Below are 16,097 nucleotides of genomic sequence, written 5' to 3'. Positions count from 1 at the left end.
ATTTCCTCCTGGTCCACTATCACTTTTTAACGCTATCTTATTTCTATTGAGATAACGCCATGTCTTTTTATGCTGCTGCAACACAGACAATTCCAAAATTGGGATCAATAAAAAAAAGTTCTTATTATCTTTATCTTATCATGAAAAGGGGCATATTTTAGTTTTCTTCATTTCCAATCTTCGTGACTTCTTTCATTTGTTTCTGATTGAACTGCATAATGCTGAAGGTGTTTTGTTTGTAGCAATTCTTTTAAGCTATAGTGTGGTTTGAAAGCCTTTGGTTCCTGAAGCATCCAGTAGAGAGGAACAAAAAGACAATGAGTCTTTCTTCAGAGGATTCTTTTAACAAAAAAGTACGCAGTAAAAAAAAAGAATAAAATCTGATTAACTTTAATTTACGGCGTGGTTTACCAGCATTGCACAGTCATGTTGACTGTCCTGTGTGTCTGGCGCCTCGCGGTCCCGTGTCCCAATACCTTATTTCCTTCTTCCTTGTCTTTTATTTGAGCTCTTTTTTATTTGTATTCCTGTAGCTGCTATCACCCCCGCAGGCTCCCCTAAAGAGGACAGACCTGCCCGTACAGCGCTCCACTCTGAAATGGATCTCTTGATATATCCGCTCTCTTTTTCATTTCCCAGGAATGCGACCAGGTTCATATTGATGACGTGGCATCGGATGACAACGGACAGGACCTGAGGTAAAGTGCTGCTGCTGTGTTACTGGCTCGTGAACCAGACTTGCCCTCAAGGGTTTTAGTGCACAGGAGGAAGGGAAAAAAAGCAGGGAGATGAGACAAAGAGTTTGTGCGCGTCTGTGTGTGTGCATGTCTTTTATTTCCCCGACTTCCACAGCCATATAATATGTCAGAGGATTATCCAACGCTTTCATATCTCATCAAAAATATTTCTTTGTCATTCCCTCGGTCTTCCTCGTTCCAGACGTTTTATTGCTGTAGCACTTTAGGATACTTTTAGGGGTGATTTGAGAAAGAGCCAGACTGTACCGAAGTACCTTTTTCTTATATTACACTTGGCCCTTTTCATTCTCAAAGATGATATTTATACTGCCCTCGCTGAATGTATAAACAGTACTTCATGGTTACTTACTGACAAAGCTTTTTTATTCAAAACTCAGTTTCAAACATTTCCAATTTTACAGGGTTTCTTATTCCTGAAATTCTTGTGGTTACACTGGCACCCTTCCCTTAATATGATGAATGGTTTGAGTACTACATTCTACATTCTATAACCTGAACCTTGAATCAATTCCTAGAGCTAGAAACGTTATCCATGAATACAGTTGTACCTATAGCTTCCCCCCTGAAACACCAATGATAGTGCTTCTATATGGTGCTCTGGAGAAATGCAGTTTGCTTCTTTGTGATCTACAACCTGACGGCTCCCTGTTTTGTGATCCTGCAGCACTTACAACTTTGGGTCGGACGGCTTCCAGAGCCCAGCGGGGGCCGGCTCTCTGTGCCTGGGGTCGGGGGTTCACGGAGGAGTGGACTGGATGAGGAAACTGGCTTTTAGATACCGCAGAGTCAAGGAGATGTACAACACATACAATAATAATGTTGGGGGTAAGCTCCGCTCACATTTTTTTTAACATTCGACCGGAAAACTGAATATTCAGATTTGTCTTTTTGTAAGAGCAACCACATTTTCAAATCTAACATAACATTATGATTATTTTGACAATTTTGTTTTGTTTTAAATAAAAAGATAATCAAATGTAATATTTAAAAGGATTGCCCTTTCTAATATATCAAATTGCAAAAGAAAAAATATTATTTTGCTCTGATATATTTCCGGTTGTATTTTTTTTTTTAATTAAAAAGAAAGCTAAAGATGCATTTTCATCACTATAGATACATATACATTATTAACTGCTGCTCAGCACCAGATGCAGTTACATTTGAACACAGCTCAACTTCAGATCACAGAGATTATTCTGGATTATTCTGATTTATTTTTCTTTCCTTTAGCTGGTATCAAGTTATAAAAGTTCCTATTTAGTCAGAATTCTCTTTTCTGGTGCATTAACCAAACCTTTAGTCGTGTTGAAGATGATTTGAGTATTTTAACAAAAAACAGCAATATGGTTGATTACTGACACCTATCCATTCAATTGCCATAAAATAGCAAAAAAAAAGGACACACATTCAATTTAGAATTATTAGTCAGAAATTGTTGTTGAATAAAGACCTTTGTGTGCTGCTGATTGTTGTCAAAATAAGGTTTTGTAACCTCTAATTACATTTCTTTACGCATTTGAGCTGTAAAGGCTCACGTCCTCCCTGTTTGGCCTCAAAGACCGACCGTATACTTTTTTCCCCCTGATGGGCAGGTTTGATGGGCAGCCCCAAGCGAGAGGAGTGGTTACAGCTGAGGAGGGAGATGGAGGTGCTGACCGACCTGTGGCTGACTCAAGCTCTCAAAGCTCTGGCTCTCATCAACTCCAGGTCAGTTTGTGCTCACTTACTATTGGCTGATAGCTGAACAGTATTTAGTATTTTTGTGATTTTTCTCCATATCCCATTAAATGTCCTTCAAGGTGTCATAACTAACGTGTGTGTCCTGTCCTGTTCCAGGCCTAACTGTGTGAATGTGTTGGTGACCACCACCCAGCTCATCCCAGCGCTCTCCAAGGTGTTACTGTACGGTCTGGGCTCTGCTTTCCCCATAGAGAACATATACAGTGCCACAAAGACAGGTGAGGGCAATATAGGGGAAATGGGTTCAGGGAGAAAACATTGTTCCTGATAATAGCAATATCCTTCCTCAAATGTGCTATTTTAATGTTTTAACTTTCTTAAAAGGCAAAGAGAGCTGTTTTGAGCGTGTCTCTCAGAGGTTCGGTCGGAGAGCGGTGTATGTGGTGATAGGAGATGGAGCGGAAGAAGAGTCCGTAGCCAAGAAGGTATAACTCAATCTGTTTTTTTACAACTGCGACTGCTGAAAAACGGCCTCAACTAATCAGTTAACTTTTAAGAGACACTTGGTTTCTGAAGGTTCTGTGTCTGACTCTAACACTCTAACCTTTTCATTGAAATGTCACACTTTTTCTTAAACTTGGCAGACATTAGGCTTTTGTGCATTAAAGGCCAACATTTTATCCACATGTACTTTGTCACACACTGTAATCCCCCTTCAAAACCACAGTCCATTATTCACATCTGCACTGCATCTGCAGGAGTGCTGCAACTTGCCTTAAGTCTGCATGTTTTACATTAAACCTAGATATAATAGATTTTGATTTTGTTTTTGTAGAAGAACATGCCGTTCTGGAGGGTTTCCTGTCGGGCCGATCTGGAGGCTCTGAGCCATGCACTGGAGCTGGACTACCTCTAGAGGGCGCAGCCGTCACTCTTCGCTCCTCCACCAGAACCATGAGAAGCTCCTGACCTCCTGAGAGCAGCTAGTGGACGAATCCGCCCCTGAGAGACTGATTCAGAGTCAGTGTTGCTTTTTCAACACGCAGGAGGACAAACTCACTTTAAAGCCAAAGGAACTGTGAGGAATTTGGAGCTGCAGTTTATCTCTGAGACATCAACATGAGGCCAAAAGCGCTGGACCGAAAAAAAGACCAAAGACAAATAAGGGACCAAAGCTTCATAACTAGCCCCAGGGAACTATGGGTAATACTGCAAATACTTTTTAATAACGTTTTTTTTCTTCTTTTAAATTTGCTTCATCTCAACTTTATGAAAGGTGTCCCACTTTTGTCCACACTATGAAAGTGATGCACTGAATGCAAACCTGTACATCCTGTTTATTGAACTTGTTGGATTGGATTTGTTTTGCCTTTTTTTATTTGTTATGAGACTAAACCTGTTTTCCACTGACCAATGCTGTTACAGAAGAAATTAGAAACAAGACTTAACCCTCCTGTTATCCTCAAATTGACTTTACACCCTTTATCCTCTGACCCCAGTAGTTTAAAACTCAAGACAATGATCATATTCAACATTTTAACCAACATGTGCTCTGGTGCTTTAGGTGTCTTGGTTGACTACCTAAATAACCATTTAAATAAAACATTACCCCAACCTTCCCCCCTACAGACCCCTTTATACAGTACATCCAGAATTCCTATTATGTGACTATCGAAAAAAATATATAAATCACCATCAAATCTCACTGATTGAAATAAAATGTTAAAGTAAGATATTTTTTATGTTGTTAAAGGACCAATAACTAAAGCAGAGGTTCGTTTTTAAAAAAATGTAATAGTCACCTCAATATCATCCTACACAATCAACACAAATATGAGTAAAATATTGACATTTTTATATGTTTTATACTACTAAAACAGCCTTTGGTCAAATTGACCCTAAGGAACACCGATGCGTACAAAGTGCGTACAGGACATTTAAAAAAGATCTTCATGTTCATTTGATGTTTACCCACTAGTCCTCACTAAATTAGGAAAAGTCATGAAATACTAAGCAAATAAATGATGTGACCATTTTTTTTAGATACGTCAAACATTGGTTTAACAGGATAACACGAGGGTTAAAGGTATATTATAACATGGGATAGATTTTTCCTTCACTATTATTTTAGAATTGTTTAAATTTCATATTTTGTCTAGATAAAAGACAAATAATATTCTCTTCATAGGTAGAGGCTATTTAAAATAGTTTGATTTGTATTTTACCATTAATATGTGAGCTATTTATTATTTGTTAAATTCAACACAATGAGGTATACAGTTTGGGAGCTTGGCATAAAAACATCCCCTTCAAAGACCAAAAATGTGCTTATGTAAAAATGTTTTGTCTTGCAGACGCTGTATTATAGGCCGGTGCTTGAATCCTTGCTTTTGACTCTGGGTTGTATATGTTGTCATGTTTTAACTCTCCTTTCCTGTCTTTGTTTCATTTCCTAATAAACTGTTTGTAATATAGATGAACTGATATGGTTGTGCATGTGCCGATTACACTGCCTTTCAGTTTAGCCATGATATGTATATAATGCTTTATTGTCGATTTTGTTTTGACAGACAGTTAAATAGATGAATAAAAATAAATTAATTTCATTCTTGGGAAAAGGGAGCCGAGTTTCATTTCATTTCACAAAGTTACACAACTCGGAGGCATTCGACACGAGGGATTAAATAACAGATGAACAAAAATTGTGAACTACATTTAATCTCAAGAGGTCCGAGAAGCATCTCATTCAGACTGAACTGCAGTGACCTATTTTAGACAAAGATCTCCCCCTTCAGGGCAGAAAGAGAACTGCATACTTACAGAATAAATTGTTTTAATTATTTTATTTATTTTCATACAAATCAAATAACACATTGATTCCAGTTTGTGAAATATGTGGATTTTCAAGGCTTGAACACAAAATAGCAAAATAAATATTTATAAAATCTAAATATAATTTACATTCACATTTATACCATACAAAGCAACAGAAAAACATAAAGGTTGACAGTAATCTGAATGTTTCCACTGCAACTGTTCTGGCATCAGTCGGATTACTTTTTACAATATAAATACAGAATTTCAACAATGCTGACAGTAAGCAAGTATGATGTGACACACAAACAAAAAAGGTATACAAAGCAGGATTTAGGCCCTGCGGACAGAGACCATCTGGAAGCCTCTGATTGTGGAGTTGATGTTTGACAGAGCCAGGCTGGCCTGCAGCATCTTTACTCCCAGCTTGCTGGGGATGAAGGTGATCCTCTGCTTCACACTTCCTCCTGGACACAGTGGAAGCATCCTGTAATAAGATCAACAAAAAGTTAACAAAATGCAAAAATACTACTACCATTCCTTGTTTGCAATAACTGACGCTAACTTGTGACGGCTAAGCTACAATTATACGTTTTAACCATGTAAATGTCTTAACATGTTGTTTATGTCTTCTAATTCAACACTTCCTGTTATAAAGCAGCCTATAATTACACTTTAATGCCAGTCAATAACTATCTGCTGCGTTCACACAACAGTGGAATATTTTGTGGATTATCCTAGCTACGCCTGCCTGAAGATAAACATAAGCAGAACAATTCAAGTGTAACAAGCTCACATTCCTCCAATAAAGACAAACTTTACTGTTATGTACGATACACAGTGACACTCCTTTATTTAAGCATTCCTCAGTTTTACAACGTTGCAACCACACATGATATGCACTCAACACGTAGAAAAGGAAACAAATATGAAAGCATGAAATCTTCCTCACCTGAAGTGAACATTTCCTTTGATCAGCCCGGCCCCGGCTACATTCAGTACTCCGCTCACCATGTGAGAAAATGGGTTTGTGAAGGTCACTGTGGCAGTCTGCTCTTTGCCAAGCACAATGGATTCTTCCTTTGTAATCTGTAGGGGAAACATGTGTTAATGAACCCAGATGATTGAAGTAAATGAGCCCTTAAATAGCACTTAAGTAAACCAATGTCCATATGCATGTACTTTCTACAGCTTTAAAGTACGTAATATATTGAATAAAATCCTCACACCTAAGAGTTGTTTTTTGCTACTTCACCATCACACATGAGACGTAAATATTCTGGATTAGATCTGACTTTTAAAGATAAGGTGAGTCTCCCTAGCCAGTGGATGTTAAGAAAAATGGCATACAGCTAGTCCTGCATCAATAAAAAAAAAAGAGTACTATAGAAAAGCCAACATGTCTGTAATTTGGCATATTTTTGGGGAATTGTTTCCTGACTTTCCAAAAATCATAAACTAATACATGTCGAAAGAGGGGAGAGCTTGTAATGTCATTAGTGAAGTCAAGGGGGGTTCAGTGGAATAGTGCACAGTCTGAGGATTGGAAACCCCCAATCTACGTGCCTTGCGTACACTACTCCTTTGTGTAGCATCTATTTTATTTATTATTTGTATGTCTTTGAGCACCTCAATACCACAAGTATTATTATGATTACATATTTGATATTGCTGGTTGATTTGATAGTTGTGTTTTTTAGTATAAAAAATTAAATTCATATTAAAAACATGTTGAATAATTCAAAGTACCTCTATGATGAGCTGAGGGCTGGCGATGTTGAACTCCTCCGAGGCCATGACCCGCTCCTTACTGTTCGAGTCCTCCAGGACCACAGCCAGGTTGATCAGGTTGTCTCCCACCACGTCCTCATACTGCACCGGGGCGATCTGCTGCTGAATCACCTTGACTGGAAATACCAAGAGCAGAAAGATGTAACCACATACGCCTTTGAGAAATGAAACTGTGAGTCTGTATTCAAGCGTATAGTGGATTTGTACCTTCCATGGGTCCCAGTTTTACAACACCATGAGTTTCCCAGAAGGTGTCTGAGGGGCTGTTGTTGTATTCTTTGGCCTGGGCGTTGAGATGAATCTTCATCATCTTGGCAACCCTCTGCTTGTTGATGACTTTCACCGTGAAGCAGGCAGGCTCCCCGGCAACAGGAGTTTTGTCCAGGCTCAGGTACACCAACACTCCCCTGGACGAGCCTGAGAAATAAACATGAAGAAAGCAAGTGTGTGAGATTACATGCGTTTAAAGATGACAAATCTGATTTATGTTTTCAAACTTCTAAATTACCTCTGCGTAACGTTGAGTCCTCTGACATTCTGGAACTTCTCGATGAAATTGTTGAAGTTGGGCCTTTATTGAAAAATAGATCAAAATGGTGAGTGTTCATGCCTTGGAGTGAACAATGTACCACATCTCTGAATTAACAATTGAGCAAATTGAATGAGTTTGCATTTTTGATACATACTTTTGATGTATTTGTAGTCTCCTGTGATGTTCTGCAGCCTGGGGAAGCTGATAGCTTTGGTGCAGATGAGGGACCCCACTCTCTCTGTGTCTTTGCTGTAGTTGACCACCTTACCTTCGCTCAGTATGACAGAGTGGACGTCTGCGTTCACCGCGGCGTACACAAAGGGGATGTCATAAATCAGGTCAATCCGCCGATCCTTGACTGCTTTGACTGGAGCTGGGCCGCAGCAGAACACTCCTGGGAAAAGAGAAGGGAAGAAAATACATTTATAGGGATGTTTGTTCAAGGAAACATGTTCAAACAGGACCAAAGAAGTGAGGAGTTTCTCCCAAATGGAAAACAAGGTTTCACACACACCTCCGCTTCTCTCCTGGGGGGTCGGGTCCAGAACCTGCCAGCCGTCCAGCCCAGAGCCCAGGTCCCTGCGAGTCATCCAGCACTCCACCCACACATGGAAGTTCCTGTAGAAGAAGAGCCAGAATAAGTTATAAGAGAACATGAATATAGTTTTTTTTGTGAGAAAATTAAATAAATCTCATCAATATCATTTGCATATGTCTCATCAAGCCAGTGTGTGGGATGGGGGCTTTGGGGTGTGTTTTGGGGAGTTTTGTGCATTTGGTCGCAATATTACCTTTCTATCCTTTTATTTTATATATTTTTTAAGAAACAAAAGTGCTGGGCTGAACAATGTTGAAACATGTTGGAGTTTTTGAATTATTAGTTTCTTACTCACCAATACATTTTTTTTTTTTACTATACAAAGATCAATAAAACAAAAACACATTTGACGTGTGAACAGATTCAATAGTTAAGTCACTACTGACCATATGCTGTCTTTGCTGCGATTCAGCTTCTGCCCCGTTTCGCTGTAGAACTCCTCAATCACCAGGTTGTCATTTGTGTCGTGAGCGGAGTTGAAGTTTGTGACGACACGGGAAGGAATTCCAAGAACTCTCATCACTGAAAGACGTAATAAAAATGACTCATAAGTCGACACCCTAATAAAAAATATCTGAACACTGCGTGATGGGAACACATTTATCTGGTGTGCGGCAACATTGATAAGACATCAATCATGACGTCATATTTAAGTGGTTAATAACTGTTTACTGTTTACCAAAAAATGCAGTACAATTAGTTCTTGGCAGACAGTTTGTATATGATTTTTCTCCAGCATCATTAAATAATTACCTGTGCACATGACGGCTGCGAACACCCAGCACTGCCCGTACTTGACTGGTTTGAAACCAGACTCAGCCCACTGCGTCAGGATGTCACCACTGCCCGTCCACAAGGAGGGGTTCACCCCCTCTTTGAAGTCACCGGCCCATTTCCCTTTCAACACGCCGCGGTCATCTTCACTGTTGATCTGAACATAAAAAGGGAAGATGATTGTAGTTGCTCCCTTTTTTTTTTCTTTCTTCCATATATTGTAAAGCAAGCTGGGGCATCTCACATCTTTAAGAGGAGTCTCTGTGACAGTTTAATAACTATTTTTGATTGAGAGTTGCACTGCAGTAATAACAGTGTGCCTGCAATCTCTCCTTCAGAACTTTGAAGGAGAGATTGCAATTTCCCAATTCAAGCCATGACATGTTTTAAACCAGCAGAAGAACGTTAGTAAATTAAGTCAATATCAAAACATTGGTGAAACAGAACCATGGTGATTTTTTTATATCTTGAAGTTTATATGTTTAGGTTTTGTTAATATGAATCTGTTGGCACTCACCATGGCAGACACGACCCGGCCGATGTATACGGGGTTCTTTCGGTTCAGGTAGTCCATTCTTTTGTTGGTTTGGTGCTGAGGGCTGACTTGCAGCATTTGCAGGCAAGCCTCCAGAACACCAGGCTCAAACTGCACAAGAAGAGAGAAATAATGAAAGATTTAGTGATGTTTGGAGTTTATTCAGATTCAGAATTTGCTCTCAAGTGACTAATGCATGATCTGAGGTCAGGTTTAGGATAGGGGATAAATAAAGATCAATATTTAGGTTGGTTTTGTCCCTGTTGACATTTGTGTGCAAAACCAACATTTACTTTCCCCACACTACTTTTCTGTTTTCTGTGATAATCCAAAAAGCATTATTACTATGCGAGTGAAAACAAGCAATACAATATAATACTTATGCTTACTTAATGGAAAACAAAATCTAAGAAACAGATTTAACTCAGCACCTTGATATTTTCTTTTTACATTATTTATATGGTTTTAATACCTGATCAAAGGACCATGGTCTTGAAACAGGGTTCATAGCTGTCCCGATGAACAGCAGCCCTGAGTCGTTCTGGATGTACTCTTCCCTCTGATCCTCAAAAGGAATGTACACAACATCCGCTGCAAGAAAGAAACATGTTATTTAGTACATCCTCAAGTTTTTTAAATGCACATCACTGTATAATGGCAATTATACTCCATATATAATTAACTTCATTAAAAAGGATGAATAAAGGAAATAAATCAGATTGGTTATTAAAAGAAAATAGAAACGCTAAATGTGTGTTGGTTAAACATAGATAAAATAGATAGAATGTTATTGTTTTTCCCACTTTCTGAAAGTCAGAAACTAATAAAGTCTTTAGGACAGACCTTGTTTTACATATTTTATATAGTTGACTTATTTCAAACAGCAATGTCAGGCTTTCTTGGCTTAAATGTTGAGGGTATTTGGGATCAAATCATGTAATCATGATCCCATAGGCAACAAAGAACTGATCGAAACTCAAAATAAGGCAGGGTAAGGGGTCCCTATTTCCCAAGCTTTATCAGAGGGGAGGCCCACAGTCTCAGACTTTGAAAACCTCTGCAATCTTTTAACCAAGCTGCATAAACGATAACTATAAGTGATTTTCTGTTTTAGTTTGCATCAATAAAACAAGCCACCAAGGCCTTCTGAGCCCGAAAAACGTTGTATGACATGTATAAAAGCTTCTGATAAGTTCACCCACCACGACACCAGGGATTGCAGAGCAGGGTGAATTTGCCGAATGCGCAGCTCTTCTTATTGGACCCCCGAGTGATGGCACACATCTTGAATGTGTGGCAGCCCACTGAGGCGGAGGCAGGAGAGGAGATGAAGATGGATGGGTTCTGGAGGTCAAGGCTCTCTCGGTCGATGTAGGCTTTCCAACGGGTGTAAGAAACCTTCTTGGAGAAGGTGACTGGCATGGCCACATACATGCGGCCTGCAGGAGAGAAGAGGTAGAGGGGTTTAAAATGGTTGTTCAGACTGCAAACAGCAGTCATTCATCTTATAATGCAGTGTAACTTTTATTCCTATAATAATAATAATAATAATGGCTTTAATTTATAAAGCACTTCATATTTGCATTCAAATCCCGAAGTGCTACCATCGTAAAAGGAATAAAAAGCAATAAATAAAAATAGATAAGTAAAAAGAATAAAATAAGATAAAAGGGTGATAATAAATAAATAAAAGGTCTAGGGAAAGGCTCTATTGAAGAGGTGGGTTTTGAGGCCTTTTTTAAAAACCTCCACGGTCTGTGATGCTCTCATGTGGTCGGGGAGAGCGTTCCACAGACTGGGGGCAGCCGAGCAGAAGGCCCGGTCTCCCATGGTACGGAGCTTAGTCCGTTAGCCCTGTACTTGTTATGTACATTTGATTATCTTTGCTTTTTTTTAATAAATTATATAATGTGTTTCCACTGCACTATTTCTTAATGCTCTTGATGTCTTTCATTTTTGTAAAGCACTTTGAATTGCCTTGTGTGGAAAGGTGCTATATAAATAGACTTGTCTTGCCTTATAAAATAAATTAAAGTGGGACTACCTAGCATGACTTGGACCTTCAGATAGTCTGTCTTGGGGTTGAAGGCTCGGCCCTCCAGCTGTAGGCTGATTCTGATCGGGGCCCCTCTTCGCACCACCAGGGCCTTGGAGCTGCTGAAACCATCGGTCCTGTGTCTCTCCAAGTTTTCAGATATTTCCAGGTTGACATCTTCTATTTTCAAGTCTGCAAAAATAAAGAAATCAGAAGTCAGATGTCATAGTCAGTGCACCAACATTACAAATATCCGGAACAAATATGCTGCAGTTAAATGTTAAAATGAGCAAAGAGAGAGGTTGCATTTGCCAAGACGAATCTCACCTTCCATTTCTGTGTGTCTCAGTGCAGTGTCTCAATACTGTCAGCCTGTAACGCTATATAAACCTTTGCCACACCCCCTGAAGGCATTTCACGTGTGCCACTGAGAAGATAAACTGGTTCTTTCAATTGTTACTAAGGGCCTCAGGTCATCTGTGAACAGACGCCCCAAAATACGACACCCCTCCTTGTTCCCTATGATGCACCTTTACAGTTTCACTTGTGAAGGTCATCTTACGTGAGTAATCAGACTCACCCTGTGCAGAAGAAAAGAGGTGATTACGTTAGTGAGTTTGGGCGTGAACTCTCGCAGAGTTATGAAATACAGATGTGAGAGCTGTAGAAGGAATATTAAAGCTAAGATAAGTGGATTGATAACCTAATGGAAATGTGGTTAACATCTATTCATACAGTACAGCTCACAAACTCTTGTAGTAGTATGAGTAGTATTATCACAAACCATGTGCTGTCATGTGGGATTAGTCTGGCATCATGCATTTAAACTTTATGTGACTCCAACTGAAGCTGTTGCAACATGTACTTTGAAAGCAAGAGGTGATCCAGGGTTGTTGCATGAAGGTCGAGTGCTTTCAATGAATCCCAGATCGGCAAACAGTTTTCTGCTGGTTACCTTATATTATTATTTTTCCAAGGATTTAGCTTTGGTTACAATGCTTCAATCATTTTTTTAAAGAGGCCCTATTATGGTGTTGCCCTACCTTAAACGCCTCGATTGAACTCCTTTGTTTACTTCAGCAAGTTAGTGACATCACTAACCAACACTCACGCCTTTATTGGCTTGCACTCCAACACATTGTAGCTGATAGGCTAAGGGGCGGGACATCTCTTAGCGGTTAAACAATCACAACAGAGCTGGACAGCTAACCAATCAGAGCAGACAGGGCTCTGGTTTCAGACAGAGGGTGAAAAGAGGTGCTGCAGCACAGGCAGAATGAGAACAATAAAGAGCTTTATGAACATTAAAGCTTGTTAACATGTCACACTGGATGCACAAAATACAAACATGAGCAGAATAGGACCACTCTAATGTATTAAGTTCCCTTTCTTTTGTCTTCATTTATTCTATGTTCTTCTCAGACTTTGAGTCTGAATATTTTGGTATTGATTCAAAATGATTCAATAATGAGCATTTGTATTATCATCATGCCTAGATACTGTATTATTTATAGGTTGGTTATTTTAAAAGATTGGTATTTAAAATAATTAGTGTTGTTGCCTGAGTATTTACTATTCAACTGTACACATTCAAAGATCTTTCTTTCAAGCTTTCTTGTGGGATGAAAACTTTTTCTATTTTCAATAGGCACTATTTTGTCAAGTGTGCTGGGGATAATTTATAAGCTAGACTAATAAACCCAAGACATACATTAAAGTATATGTTGTATACACGAGTATAGTACTGTAGATATGGCAGATAGTGGGGCACTTAACAGGGTAGCATGGTGGAACAGACAGGGTTTTATTTTCCTTTTTAAAAGCAGGCACACACGGCCATGCACAACTAGCTTATTTTCTTTCTCTCTCTATCTACAAAACACACACACACGCACGCACGCACACACGCACACACGCCTTTCATTCCACAGCCCACAAGATTGACATTGTTGCACGATGAACCCTTGCCTTCTGCCCCAGAAAAGATTTGTGGGCGTGAAAGTGTTTCCGTCGATGTTAAGTCTTGTCTAATAGAGAGAATTGCATTATTGGTTACTCATCCGTTAATAATGATAAGTATGTACAGTACACTGGGAGTGAGGCATTTCTGGAGAATGAATTTTAATTTGAATTCACTAGAGGTATTGGTGCTCTATCTGTCTATCTATCCAGCACTGCAAAACACATTTTAACAACATTTAAAGAAATGTAACACTTATTTTTGGTTACAGCCTATACGATACAAAATGGTACATTTTTTATGGTTGTGAGACAATCGGTCGAAGAACTTTATAAAACTTTGAACATTGAATTCCAATTCTTCTCAATTCTACAGGTTTTCATGAAATCTAGTACAAAAAGTCATTCCCCCCTGGTAGTATTGTAATAACTTTGACGGTCCCTTATAACTCCAGCACCATAATCAGGTCAACATTTTTAGTTAACTAATGTTTTTTGACCAAACACCTGCAGAACTGACATTCTGAAGTCATATGGTAGTGTACTGGTGCTAGCATTAAGCTCAAAGCAGCATTGTGCCTGAATACAGCTTCACAAACCCACAATCCTGGCTGTTGACTCTTAGTCAGGTGCCAATTTAAGGGTGGAAATAAAGCATTTCTGTTATACATAAGCTTTAAGTCAACACTCAAGTTTCGGGTACATTCAGCTCACCCATCAAAAGTTCGCACAACATCTAATGTGTATAAATCTTAATGGCAGTTTTGGAGTGTGCATGTGTAATATATCACTTTCTCTATTTACATAATGAATCATTAGGCACAATGACTAATGGCTGAGTTACTCAAGTACTACAAAGAAAAAGTCATACCTATGACATTTGACTTCAGTACAGAAGTTTCTCACGTATAATTGGCTCTTTCAGAGTGTTATATTAGTTTGTATATTAGTTGATCAACACTAAATCAAGTTAATGTGTAAGCCAGTATTAAACATATACAGTGGGGCAAAAAAGTATTTAGTCAGCCACCAATTGTGCAAGTTCTCCCACTTAAAAAGATGAGAGAGGCCTGTAATTTTCATCCTAGGTATACCTCAACTATGAGAGACAAATGAAAAAGAAAAGAAGAATCCAGAAAATCACATTGTCTGATTTTTAAAGAATTTTTTCGCAAATTATGTTGGAAAATAAGTATTTGGTCACTAACAAAAGTTAATCTCAATACTTTGTTATATACCCTTTGTTGGCAATGACAGAGGTCAAACGTTTTCTGTAAGTCTTCACAAGGTTTTCACACACTGTTGCTGGTATTTTGGCCCATTCCTCCATGCAGATCTCCTCTAGAGCAGTGATGTTTTGGGGCTGTCGCTGGGCAACACGGACTTTCAACTCCCTCCAAAGATTTTCTATGGGGTTGAGATCTGGAGACTGGCTTGGCCACTCCAGGACCTTGAAATGCTTCTTACGAAGCCACTCCTTCATTGCCGGGCGGTGTGTTTGGGATCATTGTCATGCTGAAAGACCCAGCCACGTTTCATCTTCAATGCCCTTGCTGATGGAAGGAGGTTGTCACTCAAAATCTCACGATACATGGCCCCATTCATTCTTTCCTTTACACGGATCAGTCGTCCTGGTCCCTTTGCAGAAAAACAGCCCCAAAGCATGATGTTTCCACCCCCATGTTTCACAGTAGGTATAATGTTCTTTGGATGCAACTCAGCATTCTTTCTCCTCCAAACACGTCTAGTTGAGTTTTTACCAAAAAGTTCTATTTTGGTTTCATCTGACCATATGACATTCTCCCAATCCTCTTCTGGATCATCTAAATGCTCTCTAGCAAACTTCAGACGGGCCTGGACATGTACTGGCTTAAGCAGGGGGACACGTCTGGCACTGCAGGATTTGAGTCCCTGGCGGCGTAGTGTGTTACTGATGGTAGCCTTTGTTACTTTGGTCCCAGCTCTCTGCAGGTCATTGACTAGGTCCCCCCGTGTGGTTCTGGGATTTTTGCTCACCGTTCTTGTGATCATTTTGACCCCGCGGGATGAGATCTTGCGTGGAGCCCCAGATCGAGGGACATTATCAGTGGTCTTGTATTTCTTCCATTTTCTAATAATTGCTCCCACAGTTGATTTCTTCACACCAAGCTGCTTGCCTATTGCAGATTCAGTCTTCCCAGCCTGGTGCAGGTCTATAATTTTGTTTCTGGTGTCCTTTGACAGCTCTTTGGTCTTGGCCATAGTGGAGTTTGGAGTGTGACTGTTTGAGGTTGTGGACAGGTGTCTTTTATACTGATAACGAGTTCAAACAGGTGCCATTAATACAGTTAACAAGTGGAGGACAGAGGAGGCTCTTAAAGAAGAAGTTACAGGTCTGTGAGAGCCAGAAATCTTGTTTGTTTGTAGGTGACCAAATACTTTGCAAATAAATTCTTTAAAAATCAGACAATGTGATTTTCTGGATTTGTTTTTCTCATTTTGTCTCTCATAGTTGAGGTATACCTAGGATGAAAATTACAGGCCTCTCTCATCTTTTTAAGTGGGAGAACTTGCACAATTGGTGGCTGACTAAATACTTTTTTGCCCCACTGTATAATGATGGCACTCCTTGGGCTTACATA

General features: G+C 39.4%; 2 protein-coding genes across 2 annotated transcripts in view; one reads left to right on the top strand and one right to left on the bottom strand.

Moving 5' to 3' along the window:
- Nucleotides 1-5,056, top strand: part of eya2 (EYA transcriptional coactivator and phosphatase 2) — a 28,268-nt gene extending 23,212 nt beyond the window's left edge. Inside the window, exons 11-16 of the mRNA XM_079682089.1 lie at nt 640-698; nt 1,423-1,583; nt 2,351-2,465; nt 2,595-2,716; nt 2,823-2,923; nt 3,274-5,056. Of these exons, the coding sequence (XP_079538215.1) occupies nt 640-698; nt 1,423-1,583; nt 2,351-2,465; nt 2,595-2,716; nt 2,823-2,923; nt 3,274-3,354 (639 nt within the window). The 3' untranslated portion in view covers nt 3,355-5,056. The remainder of the gene's footprint in view (nt 1-639; nt 699-1,422; nt 1,584-2,350; nt 2,466-2,594; nt 2,717-2,822; nt 2,924-3,273) is intronic.
- A 210-nt stretch (nt 5,057-5,266) lies between these two features.
- Nucleotides 5,267-15,956, bottom strand: tgm5l (transglutaminase 5, like). The gene is made up of 14 exons (XM_079682087.1): nt 11,845-15,956; nt 11,527-11,709; nt 10,685-10,921; nt 9,955-10,073; nt 9,465-9,593; nt 8,927-9,104; nt 8,560-8,695; nt 8,090-8,193; nt 7,730-7,969; nt 7,552-7,614; nt 7,251-7,460; nt 7,002-7,159; nt 6,205-6,341; nt 5,267-5,739 (listed from the first exon to the last, which is right to left on the bottom strand). Exons 1-14 carry the CDS (start codon nt 11,849-11,851, stop codon nt 5,586-5,588), a joined length of 2,055 nt encoding a protein of 684 aa, XP_079538213.1. The 5' UTR covers nt 11,852-15,956; the 3' UTR covers nt 5,267-5,585.
- Between the last annotated feature and the right edge of the window lie 141 nt (nt 15,957-16,097).

The sequence above is a fragment of the Notothenia rossii genome (assembly GCF_949606895.1).
Source record: "Notothenia rossii genome assembly, chromosome: 5".
NCBI lineage: Eukaryota > Metazoa > Chordata > Actinopteri > Perciformes > Nototheniidae > Notothenia > Notothenia rossii.
This window is presented reverse-complemented; position numbering and strand designations above follow the sequence as displayed.